The sequence below is a fragment of the Neoarius graeffei genome, chromosome 14 (genome assembly GCF_027579695.1).
Source record: "Neoarius graeffei isolate fNeoGra1 chromosome 14, fNeoGra1.pri, whole genome shotgun sequence".
NCBI lineage: Eukaryota > Metazoa > Chordata > Actinopteri > Siluriformes > Ariidae > Neoarius > Neoarius graeffei.
In genome coordinates, this window is record NC_083582.1 from 76,965,858 (window position 1) to 76,980,676 (window position 14,819).

A 14,819-nucleotide genomic window follows, 5' to 3' on the forward strand; every position below is an offset into this window, starting at 1 on the left:
TTTTTTCTCGCTGTGAAATTGATTTGACAGTCGATGAAAACCAGCGAGTGATGTCTTCAGTTCGACTTGTTTCAAGCAATTATGGTATTTCTTATAAGACTCAATTACAGTAAGAATATTTTACTTGAAATTTCTTCAAATGATGTCTAGAAATAGTCTTGATAGTTGCAAAATAACTATTCGATAAACTTATGCAATGTAAACTTGCGTGAGAGATTTCTAAGGTTTTATTAGGATGTTTTGATTCTTATTGTTCACCCAGTTAATGTTTATGCCTTTTTTAAATTAAATTCAGCTAAAATAAAATGATTGGTTTCTAACAAGCTCTGGGTCAGAAATAAAATCTTCTTAAAAGGGTATTTAATGATCTGTAAAGAATTTTTTTGAAATTAATTTTGGGAAGTGTACTTGGCCATAAAATACATTAAGGATTGAGGAGAATGAGGATTCATCAGCCTTAAATGTCAATGTCAACTTTTGTCAGTTTTATTTTTTATGGATTATAGGATCTGGGGTTCAGGTTTTATGACCAATACGGACACCAAGTGAACCAACAGTAGTAATTTTCACATCCATGTAGTTTTAGCTTAAATAAATTGCAAGAAATAAATAAGTAAAATTACACTGAATATTCCACTTCTGCTATAAACTTCCGGATGACATACACGTGATATTTCAGTTAAAGCAGGCTTAAGTTAATTTTCCATTTATTTCATCTCAATTTTTACATTTATTTCTAAATTTTGCTATCCTTTTAGGTTAGGTTTTTGATTACCTTTTTCTCTTTTTTAAAATAAGTATGAATTAATTATACATTAATTTTCATGCTCAAGTTAATGTTAACTTTTCATTTCCATGTTTCAGTTCAAACAGGGAAAATTTTTCTAAAACTTTCATAAAAATATTAAGATACATTTGAGAATTTTTAAAAGTACATTTTATTCTTCTATTTTATTAAAAAATTGACCTTCTCGACATCATTCTTCCATAGGTTTTTAAAAATCTGATTACTTTAAAATGCATTTTCACAAAGTAGTCTTTTTACGTTTTTATTTTTGTTTTATGCATGAATTGTTTAACGTATCCTCCGTTAACTGCTTTCTTTGTGAAATGCTTTGTTTTACTGTGTATAAATTAACCAATACTTGAATAATATAATTTAAAGGTGCATTAGGTAGTTTTTTTAAATTAAAAAAGATTAGCTCTGTAATGTTCAGCTCGGTCGTCAGGATCTCTCGTGCCTCGTAGTGTGTCTATGAAATGGCTGACGAGGAGGCGTACACGTAAACATTCCGGACCAGACGTCAGTTTTCTGAATGGGTTTTCTTAGTTAAGACACTTCTGTTCAGTCCACAGTTTCATCCACTGTATTTTTAAAAATTATTTTCTATATATGAAGAGTTCAAGCGCAAAAGCTGACGAGCACCAACCTGGAAAACAATGAACCGATATCAGCAGATCGACAGTGGTGCCATCTTTCTGTTCGGCAGGGTTTTTTTTTTCACCAAACCAGACGACATCATTGAAAAATTCCACTGTATTCGTGGTTTTGTTTCAGAAATTGACATTTGCCATGTTCCATTTTTCGAAGACACAGACTACTCCGTTCCACAGATCAGCGCTCTGAAGCTCGCGGCATCATCCATCATGGCTGTGCCTATAATTTGTTGACCTTTCTCAGTCACTGAATTGGTATTTACTTCAGCAAAAAAAGGCATAAAACATGGAAAACTTCAATGATCTTGATGAAGTTGCCAGGTTATTTTGGATGTCAATTCAGATTGCTCTTATATGAGACGACCCAGGGGTGGGTTTCCCAAAAGCCTCTTCATGCTAACAGCGTCTTAACTAGGAGAGAGAGCGTTCATCGCGCTGCTTGCTCTATCATTTAACAATCTTTGTGCCGCGATGCTTTTGGGAAACTTGGGCCTGTTCTGTCAGAGAAATCAGAGAAAACGAATTACAGAAAACAAGAATTACGTTACAGGTATTTAGCAGACGCTCTTATCCAGAGCGATGTACAACATACCCAGAACAGCTGGGGGTTAGGTACCTCACTCGAGGGCACTTCAGTTATTCCTGCTGGTCCAGGGAATTGAACCGGCAACCTTCCAGTACCAAATCTGCTTATCCAACCATTAAGAAGATAATAAGATGCCTTTATTTATCATTCATACACTCAAGCACAGTGAAACTCCTCCTCTGCATTTAACCCCTCTGAGGCAGTGAACACATGCATGAGCAGCGACGCTACAGCACCCAGGGAGCAGTTGGGGGTTAGACGTCTCGCTCAAGGGCACTTCAGCCATGATACAGAAGGAGGGGAAAGTGCTGTTCGTTCACTCATCTCCCCACACATTTTATTTTTTCCTGCCAGTCCTGGGAATCAAACCAGCGGCGCTTTGAGCCCAAGGCTGCTTCTCTAGCTTTCAGGCCATGGCTTCTCCAGAGTTGTCTGGTTTTGCCCCTTAACTTATATATTTCATGTCTTTGAGGTTATTTGAACAAGCTTGGAATAAAAACAAACAAACAAACCCCCTATTGCTCCTTTAATATCTTGGCTCTGACCCACTCAGGTGGGCGTGTGCAGTCTGCGCAGTGCTGGGCAGAGTCTGCGCAAACTCAGCGCTTTAATGACGCACACAAACAGCCCGCAGGATTTACACTCGGATCCCGAGGCTTTATTGTCGGTGACGAACAAAACAAAAGCATGCAGCAACATCACTAACTTTATCGGTTTCTGTTTAGAAAGACAGATATATAAGCCTTCAGATTGCATATTTACCGCCTGCAGGTGAGAGTAAAACCCCGATACCCGGAGAAAAACAACAAAACGAACCCATAAACTTGATGTTAGGCGAGCTCGCGCTCCTGCAGGAGTTCCGGGTGACATGTGGCTCATCTTCCTTTCCGCGGCTTTCACGGCCCTCGCCGGTTTCCTCACGGCTCTGTTATTTGGAAGAAATAGAAGTGTTTGGGGAAAGACCCATGCAGAGCCAGCAGAAGTGTTTCCACCCTGTGAAGAGGAGCAGGAGGAGAACACTGAGCCTCACAGCTCTCAGGTGGGGAGGCAGCTCAACCAGGGCTGGGGGAGTGTTTATGAAGTGCCTATGGAGTGCCTATGGAGTGTTTATGGAGTGTTTATGGAGTGCTTATGGAGTGCCTATGGAGTGTTGATGGAGTGCTTATGGAGTGCCTATGGAGTGTTGATGGAGTGTTTATGAAGTGCTTATGGAGTGCCTATGGAGTGTTGATGGAGTGTTTATGAAGTGCTTATGGAGTGCCTATGGAGTGTTGATGTAGTGTTTATGAAGTGCCTATGGAGTGTTGATGGAGTGTTTATGAAGTGCTTATGGAGTGCCTGTGGAGTGTTTATAAAGTGCCTATGAAGTGCCTATGGAGTGTTTATGAAGTGCCTATGGAGTGTTTATAAAGTGTCTATGAAGTGCCTATGGAGTGTTTATGAAGTGCCTATGGAGTGTTTATGAAGTGCCTATGGAGTGTTTATAAAGTGTCTATGAAGTGCCTATGGAGTGTTTATGAAGTGCCTGTGGAGTGTTTATAAAGTGTCTATGAAGTGCCTATGGAGTGTTGATGTAGTGTTTATGAAGTGCTTATGGAGTGCCTGTGGAGTGTTTATAAAGTGCCTATGAAGTGCCTATGGAGTGTTTATGAAGTGCCTGTGGAGTGTTTATAAAGTGTCTATGAAGTGCCTATGGAGTGTTGATGTAGTGTTTATGAAGTGCCTATGGAGTGTTTATGAAGTGCTTATGGAGTGCCTGTGGAGTGTTTATAAAGTGCCTATGAAGTGCCTATGGAGTGTTTATGAAGTGCCTATGGAGTGTTGATGTAGTGTTTATGAAGTGCCTATGGAGTGTTTATGAAGTGCCTATGGAGTATTTATGAAGTGCCTATGGAGTGTTTATGAAGTGCCTATGGAGTATTTATGAAGTGCCTATGGAGTGTTTATGAAGTGCCTATGGAGTGTTTATGAAGTGCCTATGGAGTGTTGATGTAGTGTTTATGAAGTGCCTATGGAGTGTTTATGAAGTGCCTATGGAGTATTTATGAAGTGCCTATGGAGTGTTTATGAAGTGCCTATGGAGTGTGGATGGAGTGTTTATGAAGTGCTTATGGAGTGTTTATGAAGTGCCTATGGAGTGTTTATGAAGTGCCTATGGAGTGTTGATGGAGTGTTTATGAAGTGCCTATGGAGTGTTTATGAAGTGCCTATGGAGTGTTGTTGGAGTATTTATGAAGTGCCTATGGAGTATTTATGAAGTGCCTATGGAGTGTTTATGAAGTGCCTATGGAGTGTGGATGGAGTGTTTATGAAGTGCCTATGGAGTGTTTATGAAGTGCCTATGGAGTGTTGATGGAGTGTTTATGAAGTGCCTATGGAGTGTTTATGAAGTGCCTATGGAGTGTTTATGAAGTGCCTATGGAGTGTTGTTGGAGTATTTATGAAGTGCCTATGGAGTGTTGATGGAGTGTTTATGAAGTGCCTATGGAGTGTTTATGAAGTGCCTATGGAGTGTTGATGGAGTGTTTATGAAGTGCCTATGGAGTGTTTATGAAGTGCCTATGGAGTGTTTTGTTGGGGTATTTATGAAGTGTTTATGGAGTGCCTATGGAGCGTTGTTGGAGTATTGCTGCGTTCATGTGCTATGGGAAGATGATATTTTCCAGTTGGGAAGTGGTATTTACCAGTGTGTTGTGTTCACATGCTTTTGTTGTTGTTGACAAATTAAAGATGGTGGCCCAGATTCAGAATCAGGCCTGTTATTTGGCTAAAACAATTATAGATTGCCTTGTTCATCAGCTGCAGCAGGAATATGAGTTATCAAAAGTCAAAAAATGCTAAATATTTCCTGATCATGACAAGTAGAGATTTATGAAGTGTTTATGGAGTGCCTATGGAGTGTTTTATGAAGTTCATAAACACTCCAGGAGTGTTTATGGAGTGTTGATGAAGTTCTTATGAAGTGCCTATGGAGTGTTGGAGTGTTTTATGAAGTTCATAAACACTCCAGGAGTGCTTATGAAGTGCCTATGGAGTGTTGAAGTTCTTATGGAGTGTTGGCACTTTGATGCATCATTAATGACATTCTAATGATGATTATTCTTTAAAAAAATTTGAGTAACATCTTTCACTTTCGAAGCATCGTCATCCATTGATCTCAAAATTCCACTAAACATATAAACAAAACTTTCTTCTTCGCATGATCTCCAGAAAAGATCCAAGAAGCCTTTATTTATCACATGTACACTCAAGCACAGTGAAATGTAACCCATCTGAAGCAGTGAACACACACAAGTGAGCAATGAGCACACGCACACATACCCAGAGCAGTGGGCAGCTCCCGGCTACAGCGCCCTGGGGAGCAGTTGTGGGTTAGTTGCCTCTCCTCAAGGGCACTTCAGCCCAACCTTCAGGGCATGACTGCCCCATGTTAACCTAACCACATGTCCTTGGACATGCCATTGGGCTCGAACCCAGCACCTTCTTGCTGTGAAGCAGCAGTGCTAAGCACTACACACTACCGTGCTGCCCATTTGTATTTGGATTGTTCCAAATACAGTATTCCATAGGTGGGGGTGAGTGTGTTTTTTTTTTTTTTAAATTAACAGAGTTGACCAAATGAATGACAAGTCATTGAAAGTCATGTTTCAGTTGTTACTGCAAAATAACTCGATAGAGACTGTGATTTAAAGTCACAGTAATTAGCGCTAGCTGACCTTTGTCAGTTGAATGTCAAGGAAAAGTTGCGCCCTGTCGCCCTAAAAAAAACCCCAAACTGATTAAAAAAATCATGAAAATTGACAGAGTTATGTGATTGAAAAAAATCCTGTTTTTCATGGATCATTTCAAATCAGTGATCCAGATCAGCACCAAAAGTCAGAGCAACTTAACTGAGCTCAGAGATATTCTTCATGTGAAATTTGGTGATGATTGGTTGAAAACTGAGGGAGAAATAGCGTCCTAAAACACATAATAATAATAATAATAATGTAGAAAGATCCTGAGTGAGAGTAACAATTTGCGCCAGTGCCGCTTGCACAGATTAATCAAGTCAACTTTATTGTCAAATATGCTACCGTATACATGCTCGACATACAGCACAGATGAAATTTCAGTCCTCTCTGACCCACGGTGCAAACAGGCAATGCAATAAATACAAATAGAATAACTGAAAAAACAAACAATATAAACAGTATAAACACTCTAGATAGGAACTAGACATAGACTAAACACACACACACGTAAACTGGTGCAATAAACAGTCAAGGGCACTTGAGGTATAGCAGGTAAACATGAAATAAGCAGAATAAACAATAAACCAATAGCTGTTAAGGTGAGGTAGTGCGGAATAGTGCAAATGAGCGAGGTAAAGTGAGATGTGCGGTCCCTGAGTTCAGTGTGTTAATGAATGTTGAGAGTGTGTGTGTGTGTGTGTGTTGGGGGGGGGGACTGTGAGGGTGGCATGATGTCAGATGCTGAAGGGGGGGCAGGGGGTGTACGGGCAGAATCTGTGGCAGGGGGCAGAGGGGGGAGGAGGGGCAGAACAGGGAGGGAGTTGAGCCTCCTGACCGCCTGGTGAAAGAAACTGTCCTTGATCCTGCTGGTTTTGGCCCGGAGACTCCGCAGTCTCCTCCCCGACGGCAGCAGACTGAAGAGGCTGTGAGATGGGTGGGTGGGGTCACCTGCAATCCTGATGGCTTTGCGGGTGAGGCGGGAGTTATAAATATCCATTAGAGAAGGGAGAGAGACACCAATGATCCTCTCAGCTGCTCTCACGATGCGCTGCAGAGTCTTGCAGCAGGACACGGTGCAGGCGCCGTACCACACGGTGATGCAGCTGGTCAGGATGTTCTCGATGGTGCCTCTGTAGAATGTGTGCATGATGGGAGCCGGGGCTCTTGCTCTCCTCAGTTTGTGGAGGAAGTACAGACGCTGTTGGGCTTTTCTGGCCAGTGATGCGGTGTTGTTGCTCCAGGACAGGTCTTCAGAGATGTGCACACCCAGAAACTTGGTGCTGCTCACCCTCTCCACTGCAGCACCGTCGATAGATAGTGGAGCATGCTGGGTGTGCGCTCTCCTGAAGTCCACAACAATCTCCTTCGTCTTCTCCACGTTCAGGCAGAGATTGTTGTCCTTGCACCACATAGCCAAGCGGCTCACCTCACTCCTGTAGATTGTCTCATCGCCATTGTTGATGAGACCCACCACAGTCGTGTCATCCGCAAACTTAATGAAGAGATTGGAGCTGGATGTTGGTGTGCAGTCGTGGGTCAGCAGAGTGAAGAGGAGGGGGCTTAGCACACATCCTTGGGGGCCCCCGTGTTCAGTGTGATGGTGCTGGAGGAGTTGCTGCCGACCCGTACAGCCTGTGGTCTCCCCGTCAGGAAGTCCAGCAGCCAGTTGCACAGGGAGGTGTTGAGTCCCAGCTGGTCCAGTTTATGAATGAGCTGCTGAGGAATGATTGTGTTGAATGCTGAGCATTCAGTAAGGTTTTTGAAGCATTTTTAATGATTACATTTCAACATGAAGTGCAGTTCTGTTCAGCAGGGCAGGCCGACTTGCTGTAGGTTTTTATTTGTTTATCTGAAATATGAACATGTAATGTTGTAAAGGGCATGTTGTGTCTCAGGAAACGCTTCCAGGACTCCGCGAACCCCGGGCTGCATCTGAATATCCGGCGCAGACAACCGAAGACCTGCCAGATGAACCGTGTCCCTCAAACCAGCAGGAGATTGTTGAGGACCAGAGCGAGCAAGCTGTGAAGAATGATGAGTCTTCAAGCGCTCCGTCAGGTAAATATACAGTCCTGTGTAAAAGTCTGAAGCACATGTCAAGAAATGCTGTCGACCAAAAATGGCTTAAAAATAATGAAATGAAATGTTTCAACATGAAAGAAAATGCTATAAACAGGAATCAGTAAGCCATAATAAATGAAACAAAGTCAATCTTAAAAAAACAGTAGTCTGAGGTCCAGTGAGTGCAGTTTTATGCGGAAATGATCTGTAGGTTTTCCTGAGCATCTTACAGAACCAGCCACAGTTCTTCTGGACACTTTGTCACACTCACTTCTTCATTTTACACCAAAACCCAGAAAATGTGATCTCATGAGTTTGAGCAGCAGGATTGCTGGTGGCAGAGTGTTTCAGAAACTGTTGATCTCCTGGGATTTTGATGCACAGCAGTCTCTAGAGGTTACACAGTGGTGTGAAAAACAAAACAAAAAACCCATCCAGTCAGCATGAGTTCTGTGGGCGGACGCTCCACGAAGGCTACAGTAACACCAGTGATGGGAATAACGGCGTTAGAAATAAACGGCGTTACTAACGGCGTTACTTTTTTTAGTAACGAGTAATCTAATTAATTACTTTTTACATCGTTATAACGCCGTTCCCGTTACTTACAATAAAATACTATGCGTTACTTTATTAAAGCTGTTCTCATCTGGCACGCTGCTCGTTCAGCCTTTCTTTACTCTGCTTTCGTGTGGGGTGGGGAGACGCGAGACAACGGCACAGTAAGCCAATCAGAGTAGATTTGGACAGCATACGTAGGTAGGCCACGCCTACTGCACTGCGCACTCTTTCAGTGAGAAGACCCAGCGATGGCGAGCGGTCAGCCCAGCACTGCGCTTTCACATTGGAAATACAGCCAGGACTTTTCATTACTTGAAATAAAAGGCAAAAATGTCTACGTGCAATGCACATTATGTCGAGGAACAAAGCGTTTGTCCTCGTCAGTGGCCAGTAATTAGTAACATAATTTTAATAACTACAAAAATATATTACATTTGATAGATGTCTCATCTCACATTGTCCCACAAAAATATTAATATAGTGTAGATAACATTACTAATTGGTTCTGTTAAGTGTCCATTTCAGTCATTAAACACATTTAACATTCACTTTTATTGTGATTACACTAATTGAATTTGATTTTTTTTGAGGCGGAACAAAATGTAACGGAATAATTACTTTCCCTGGTAATTAGTTACTTTTATCACAAAGTAACTCCGTTACTAACTCAGTTACTTTTTGGGAAAAGTAACTAGTAACTATAACTAATTACTTTTTGAAAGTAACGTGCCCAACACTGAGTAACACACACACACACACACACACACACACACACACACACACACACACACACACACACACAACCACGTGCTCCAAGTGAGGTGAGGAGAAAAGCGTCTCAAAATGCACAACAAGGCGAACCTTAAGGTCCATACGTTTCTGAGTGGTTGCTAAATACGGATATAGTGGATGTGGAAGAGGGAAAGTTTCATGTAAAGTTAGTACAGCGATTGCTACGGTGAATAATCCCTTGTGGTTTTCTTCCTGGGAACATTTTCACACCTTCGTGATCAGCTGCTGATTAAAAGCGTGTTCGTTGTTGGTTGTTTCTCTGAAACTGGGTTTTCTCTGATGTATGTGGGTCCGTCTCAGAAACTGCTCTCTCATTTGGGACATTATGGTCAAAAATTTTTTTTCTAATTTTACTTTCTTTTTTTTTTTGCATTTACCAAACACTCAATGTTTCTTTTGTCATGTTTAATAAGAATAAAGATAGTGTCTTGCTTTATCTGGCCTCCACTGTGGAACATGTTTTTGATTACAGTCCAAATGCTTTTGTAAAATTGATTTACATATAAAATAATTACATCATGAAGAATTAAAGCCCCTCCTCCACAGATGAGTGAAAATATTGAATAAATTTCCTCTTTTTGATTGCTTGGGTTAAAAATGCCAAGTTATGATCACTGAATTGATTATTCACTTAAATATGAATAATATGGGGCGGCACGGTGGTGTAGTGGTTAGCGCTGTCGCCTAGCCTGGGCCCGCCCATCCTAAGTGTGACGCAACACGGGGGGCTGTTGCGAACTTAGTCTGGCAAGGCAGGCTATCTCCAGCTCTTCCAAGCTCCCGAAAAATCGGGAGCCAATCAACTTTGAGCATCTCCAACGGCCCTGGGTAGAGGCGTGTTCAAGGCAGTGACGTAGTAGAGCTGCGACCGGAAGCCATAGATTGTTTACAGAATCTATGCCGGAAGCGCTTCATTCACTAGAAACATTACGAACATGGAGCAGTGGCAAGCCTTTGACACAGCGGTAGATGCTGTATTGAAAGCATTCAACGGGAAGTTCTCATTGAAAACGGAGCAAAGAGCAGCCCTGGAGGTATTTATTGAAAGGAAGGATGTTTTCGCCTTGCTCCCGACCGGCTTCGGTAAGAGTTTAATCCACCAGTTAGCCCCGCTGGTAGCCAAATCAATGGGGCTCAGCGAGAATCCTGTCGTTGTGGTCGTCTCGCCTTTGATCGCGCTATTATCGTCCTCTTCCTCTTCAGCTCCTCCTTCTTCTTTCTGTTACTCAAGCAGTTTCCGTCGCGTCATATACGTCAGAGGAAAGAGTGATGTGATTGGTTTAAGCTTCGTCACAGCCTTTTCTGGCTTCAACCAGTAGCAAACTGAGGCATTTCAGGGAGGCGGGTCAACCACGCGCTTTGGGAAACGGTTGGGCTTAATATCTATGCCAGACCAAATGCTCGCAGAGCTTTGAAGTTGCGTTAGCCAGACTAGCTGTCGCCTCACAGCAAGAAGGTCCTGGGTTCGAGCCCCGTGGCCGGCGAGGGCCTTTCTGTGTGGAGTTTGCATGTTCTCCCCGTGTCCGCGTGGGTTTCCTCCGGGTGCTCCGGTTTCCCCCACAGTCCAAAGACATGCAGGTTAGGTTAACTGGTGACTCTAAATTGAGCGTAGGTGTGAATGTGAGTGTGAATGGTTGTCTGTGTCTATGTGTCAGCCCTGTGATGACCTGGCGACTTGTCCAGGGTGAACCCCGCCTTTCGCCCGTAGTCAGCTGGGATCGGCTCCAGCTCGCCTGCGACCCTGTAGAACAGGATAAAGCGGCTAGAGATAATGAGATGAGATGAATAATATGATACAGTTTGGGTATTTGATACGGCGAAATAGGACACAATGGAAAAATCAAGAACACACCGGAAAGATGAGAATAACGGCGGTGGTAAAAGAACAGCGACTGTACCGGCTGAAGGTCGCGCGGGTCTCTGCTGCAGCGCGCGAGCAATGGGACATCACTACCGCACCGGACAGAGCGCGAGGCGGGGGCGGGGCAAAACGACTGGCCGTAGATTCTATCAAAATTTCGATCTAAATTGACCACGGTTGCAAAATACTGGCCAAAAATATGCAAACACTACGAAATATGAAAGTAAGATGAAAAACATTCTATTGCCTTATACTGCAAGACTAAAACAAAATAAAACTGCCAAAACTCACCTTTTCAGCGATAACGTCCGAACAGATCACCCGCGTAACAGAAAGACCGCAAATGGAAGCACGATCAACTTCTAACTGTTGGAGTGGAAAATTCCATTCTACACATGCAAATTGTTAATGTGTGTCCTTCCCCGCACACAAATAACACGCTACGGTAAAAAATAGACCACGACTCATTTTATAGCTCAGAAATTCATACAAGACCAGCTACCATCGTAACATATTCTGTAAGAAACATATTCTATACCTAACTTTCAGCTTTCGCTTTAAAAAACAAAATCACAGATTTATAACTAAATGTTTATATGGCGTAGTGATTTTAAGTTACTACTTTTGGTGAGGTCGTGACCTCGACCCTGAGGCTTTCCGTTTAGATCAAAACACACGATCGTATTGGTTTTGGGTTTGCGGAAAATGGAGTTACAACGGTGATCAAATATTTTGCATGATGTTTTATTACGGTTATGATTATTCTGTGAGCGCACCAATCCTTAGGTGGATAAAGTTACAACTTAAAATACAATCAGTGATAGCTGTAGACTTTTCAGTGGACTACAGCCTTTTTAAGGGAATGCGATGTAGTCGACCGTTTATCATGTCCCAGATCAAGCCGCCATTTTTCCACAAATTTGCAGAATTTTTGCCAAATTCTGAATATTCACATCAGAGATTTAGTTTATCTGTATTATTTCTTTCATCGTTTTATTTCAAATTAAAACCAACATCACCATTCAAAACCGTATAGTTTATTGACTGTGAGTATATTTAGTGGGGAACCCCCACAGTACCCAGTTTCTGAGACAGACCCATTTCTCTTTCTTGGTGTTTTTAAAAACCTGTGGAAAATGTGATCTGTGAAAAAAAAAAGCTCTTAACATTGGCATTAAAAAATGAGCGAAAAAGTGGACAAATGGACCAACAGAGAAGTCCAGACTTTACTGATCTGATTTACGATGGAGTAAATACAGCGTGACTTTGACGCATTTAAGCTAAATTTTCACTCACATTTCCTGCAAGCCAGCTTGCATCATGTCAATGCTCCTACTGATGGTGTGAATGCAAGCAGAAAAAAGCCCTTGAAGGTATGTCGTTCTCAGACAAGCTTCCCAGTGGGTACAGTGCCTTGCAAAAGTATTCATACCCCTTGAACTTTTTCACATTTTTCCACCTTACAGCCACGAACTTAAAAGTTTTTTATCGAGATTTTATGTGATAGACCAACACAGAGTAGCACAGAATTGTGAAGTGAAACGAAAATGATAAATGGTCTTCAAAATTTTAAACAAATAAAAATCTGAAAAATGTGGTGTGCATTAGTATTCAGCCCCCTGTACTCTGATGCCTCTAAATACAATCCAGTGCAATCAACTGCCTTCAGAAGTCGTCTAATTAGTTAATAGAGTCCTACTGTGTGTAATTTACTCCCAGCATAAATACACTTGTTCTGTGAAGGCCTCAGTGGTTTGTTAGAGAACACTGAAGAACAAACAGCATCATGAAGACCAAAGAACTCACCAGACAGGTCAGGGATAAAGTTCTGGAGAAGTTTAAAGCAGGGTTAGGTTATAAAAAAATATCCCAAGCTCTGAACATCTCAAGAAGCACTGTTCAGTCCATCATTCAAAAATGGAAAAAGTGTGGCACAACTGCAAACCTACCAAGACATGGCCGTCCACCTAAACTGACAGAGCGAGCAAGGAGAGCGCTGGTCAGAGAAGCAGCCAAGAGGCCCATGATCACTCTGGAGGAGCTGCAGAAATCCACAGCTCAGGTGGGAGAATCTGTGCACAGGACAACTATAAGTCGTACACTCCACAAATCTGGCCTTTTTGGAAGCGTGGCAAGAAGAAAGCCATTGTTGAAAGACAGGCATAAGAAGCCATGTAGGGGACACAGCAAACATGTGGAAGAAGGTGCTTTGGTCAGATGAGACCAAAGTTGAACTTTTTGGCCTAAACGCAAAGCGCTATGTGTGGCGGAAAACTAACACTGCTCATCACCCTGCACACACCATCCCCACTGTGAAACATGGTGGTGGCAGCATCATGCTATGGGGATGCTTTTCTTCAGCAGGGACAGGGAAGCTGGTCAGAGTTGATGGGAAGATGGATGGAGCTAAATACAGGGCAATCCTGGGAAGGAGATTCACCTTCCAGCAAGACAATGACCCTAAACATACAGCCAGAGCTACAATGGAATGGTTTAGATCAAAGAATATTCATGTGTTAGAATGACCCAGTCAAAGTCCAGACCTAAATCCCATTGAGCATCTGTGGCAAGACTTGAAAATTGCTGTTCACAGACGCTCTCCATCCAATCTGGCTGAGCTTGAGTTATTTTGCAAAGAAGAATGGGCAAAAATTTCAGTGTCTAGATGTGCAAAGCTGGTAGAGACATACCACAAAAGACTTGCAGCTGTAATTGCAGCAAAAGGTGGCTCTACAAAGTATTGACGCAGGGGGGCTGAATACTAATGCACACCACATTTTTCAGATTTTTATTTGTTTAGAATTTTGAAGACCATTTATCATTTTCGTTTCACTTCACAATTCTGTGCTACTCTGTGTTGGTCTATCACATAAAATCTCAATAAAAAACTTTTAAGTTCGTGGCTGTAAGGTGGAAAAATGTGAAAAAGTTCAAGGGGTATGAATACTTTTTCAAGGCACTGTAGTTCCTTTCATAAGTCCGTAGAACTGTTTGGTCCGAAAGCGCCTTATGCCGTACCGTTCACAGTAATCACATGGTGATCTTTAGGCTGTCCATGAGGAGCCATCCTCAGGAACATCGACTACATTTTTTGTCTTATTTATTATTCTGAAGGTGCAGTTACATAGTGTTGACAGTAGATGGTGCAACAGCCCCATCAAGACTTGTTTGTGGCGCTCTAAGACTCATTATGATGTTTGTGCAGGTTAATCTGAGAGGACGAGGACTTGTTTGAAGTCTTACAGCTTGTGGAAAGAAGCTGTTCATGAGTGTTGGGGATTTGGCTCAGATGTACAATCTTTTCCATGAGGGGAGCAAGGAAAACCGTTTTCATGATGGATGAGTGCAGTCTGGTCAGATGCTTCCTTGTACACCGCTCTGTGTCGGTGTTATTGATATTGGAGAGGCCGGCCCCTACGACTCCTCGTGCGTACCAGACTGTAATGCTGTGGGTGACCACAGACTCAGTGATGCTCCTGAAGAAGCTGGTAAGGGTCACTGATTGAAGTAGATGAAGCAGGGCTTTCCTCAGAAAAAATATCAGAATGGTGCTACTGATGCAGAGCCCAGCCCGTAAGGTTGTTAGGGGTCCGGGGGCATGCTCCGCTGGAAAAATTTGAGATTAGAGACTTCAAATGGTGCATTCTGGTGGCATCTGGGGCTGATTTTGGCACAATTCAACATGATTAAATTTGCTGTTTTTTACCTTGTCAAATATGGAAGGGGCAAAATTAAATTTGAAATGGAAACATTAGAAACAGTCAAGTCAGAGAAATGTTTAATTTTATTG

At 42.3% G+C, this 14,819-nt stretch overlaps 1 protein-coding gene across 1 annotated transcript in view; it reads left to right on the plus strand.

The window, feature by feature from the left end:
* Positions 1 to 2,658: 2,658 nt before the first annotated feature.
* Positions 2,659 to 14,819, plus strand: part of LOC132898613 (matrix-remodeling-associated protein 7-like) — a 115,153-nt gene continuing 102,992 nt past the window's right edge. The window contains exons 1-2 of the mRNA XM_060940332.1: positions 2,659 to 3,062; positions 7,653 to 7,815. Coding sequence (XP_060796315.1) covers positions 2,892 to 3,062; positions 7,653 to 7,815 — 334 coding nt within the window. The 5' untranslated portion in view covers positions 2,659 to 2,891. The remainder of the gene's footprint in view (positions 3,063 to 7,652; positions 7,816 to 14,819) is intronic.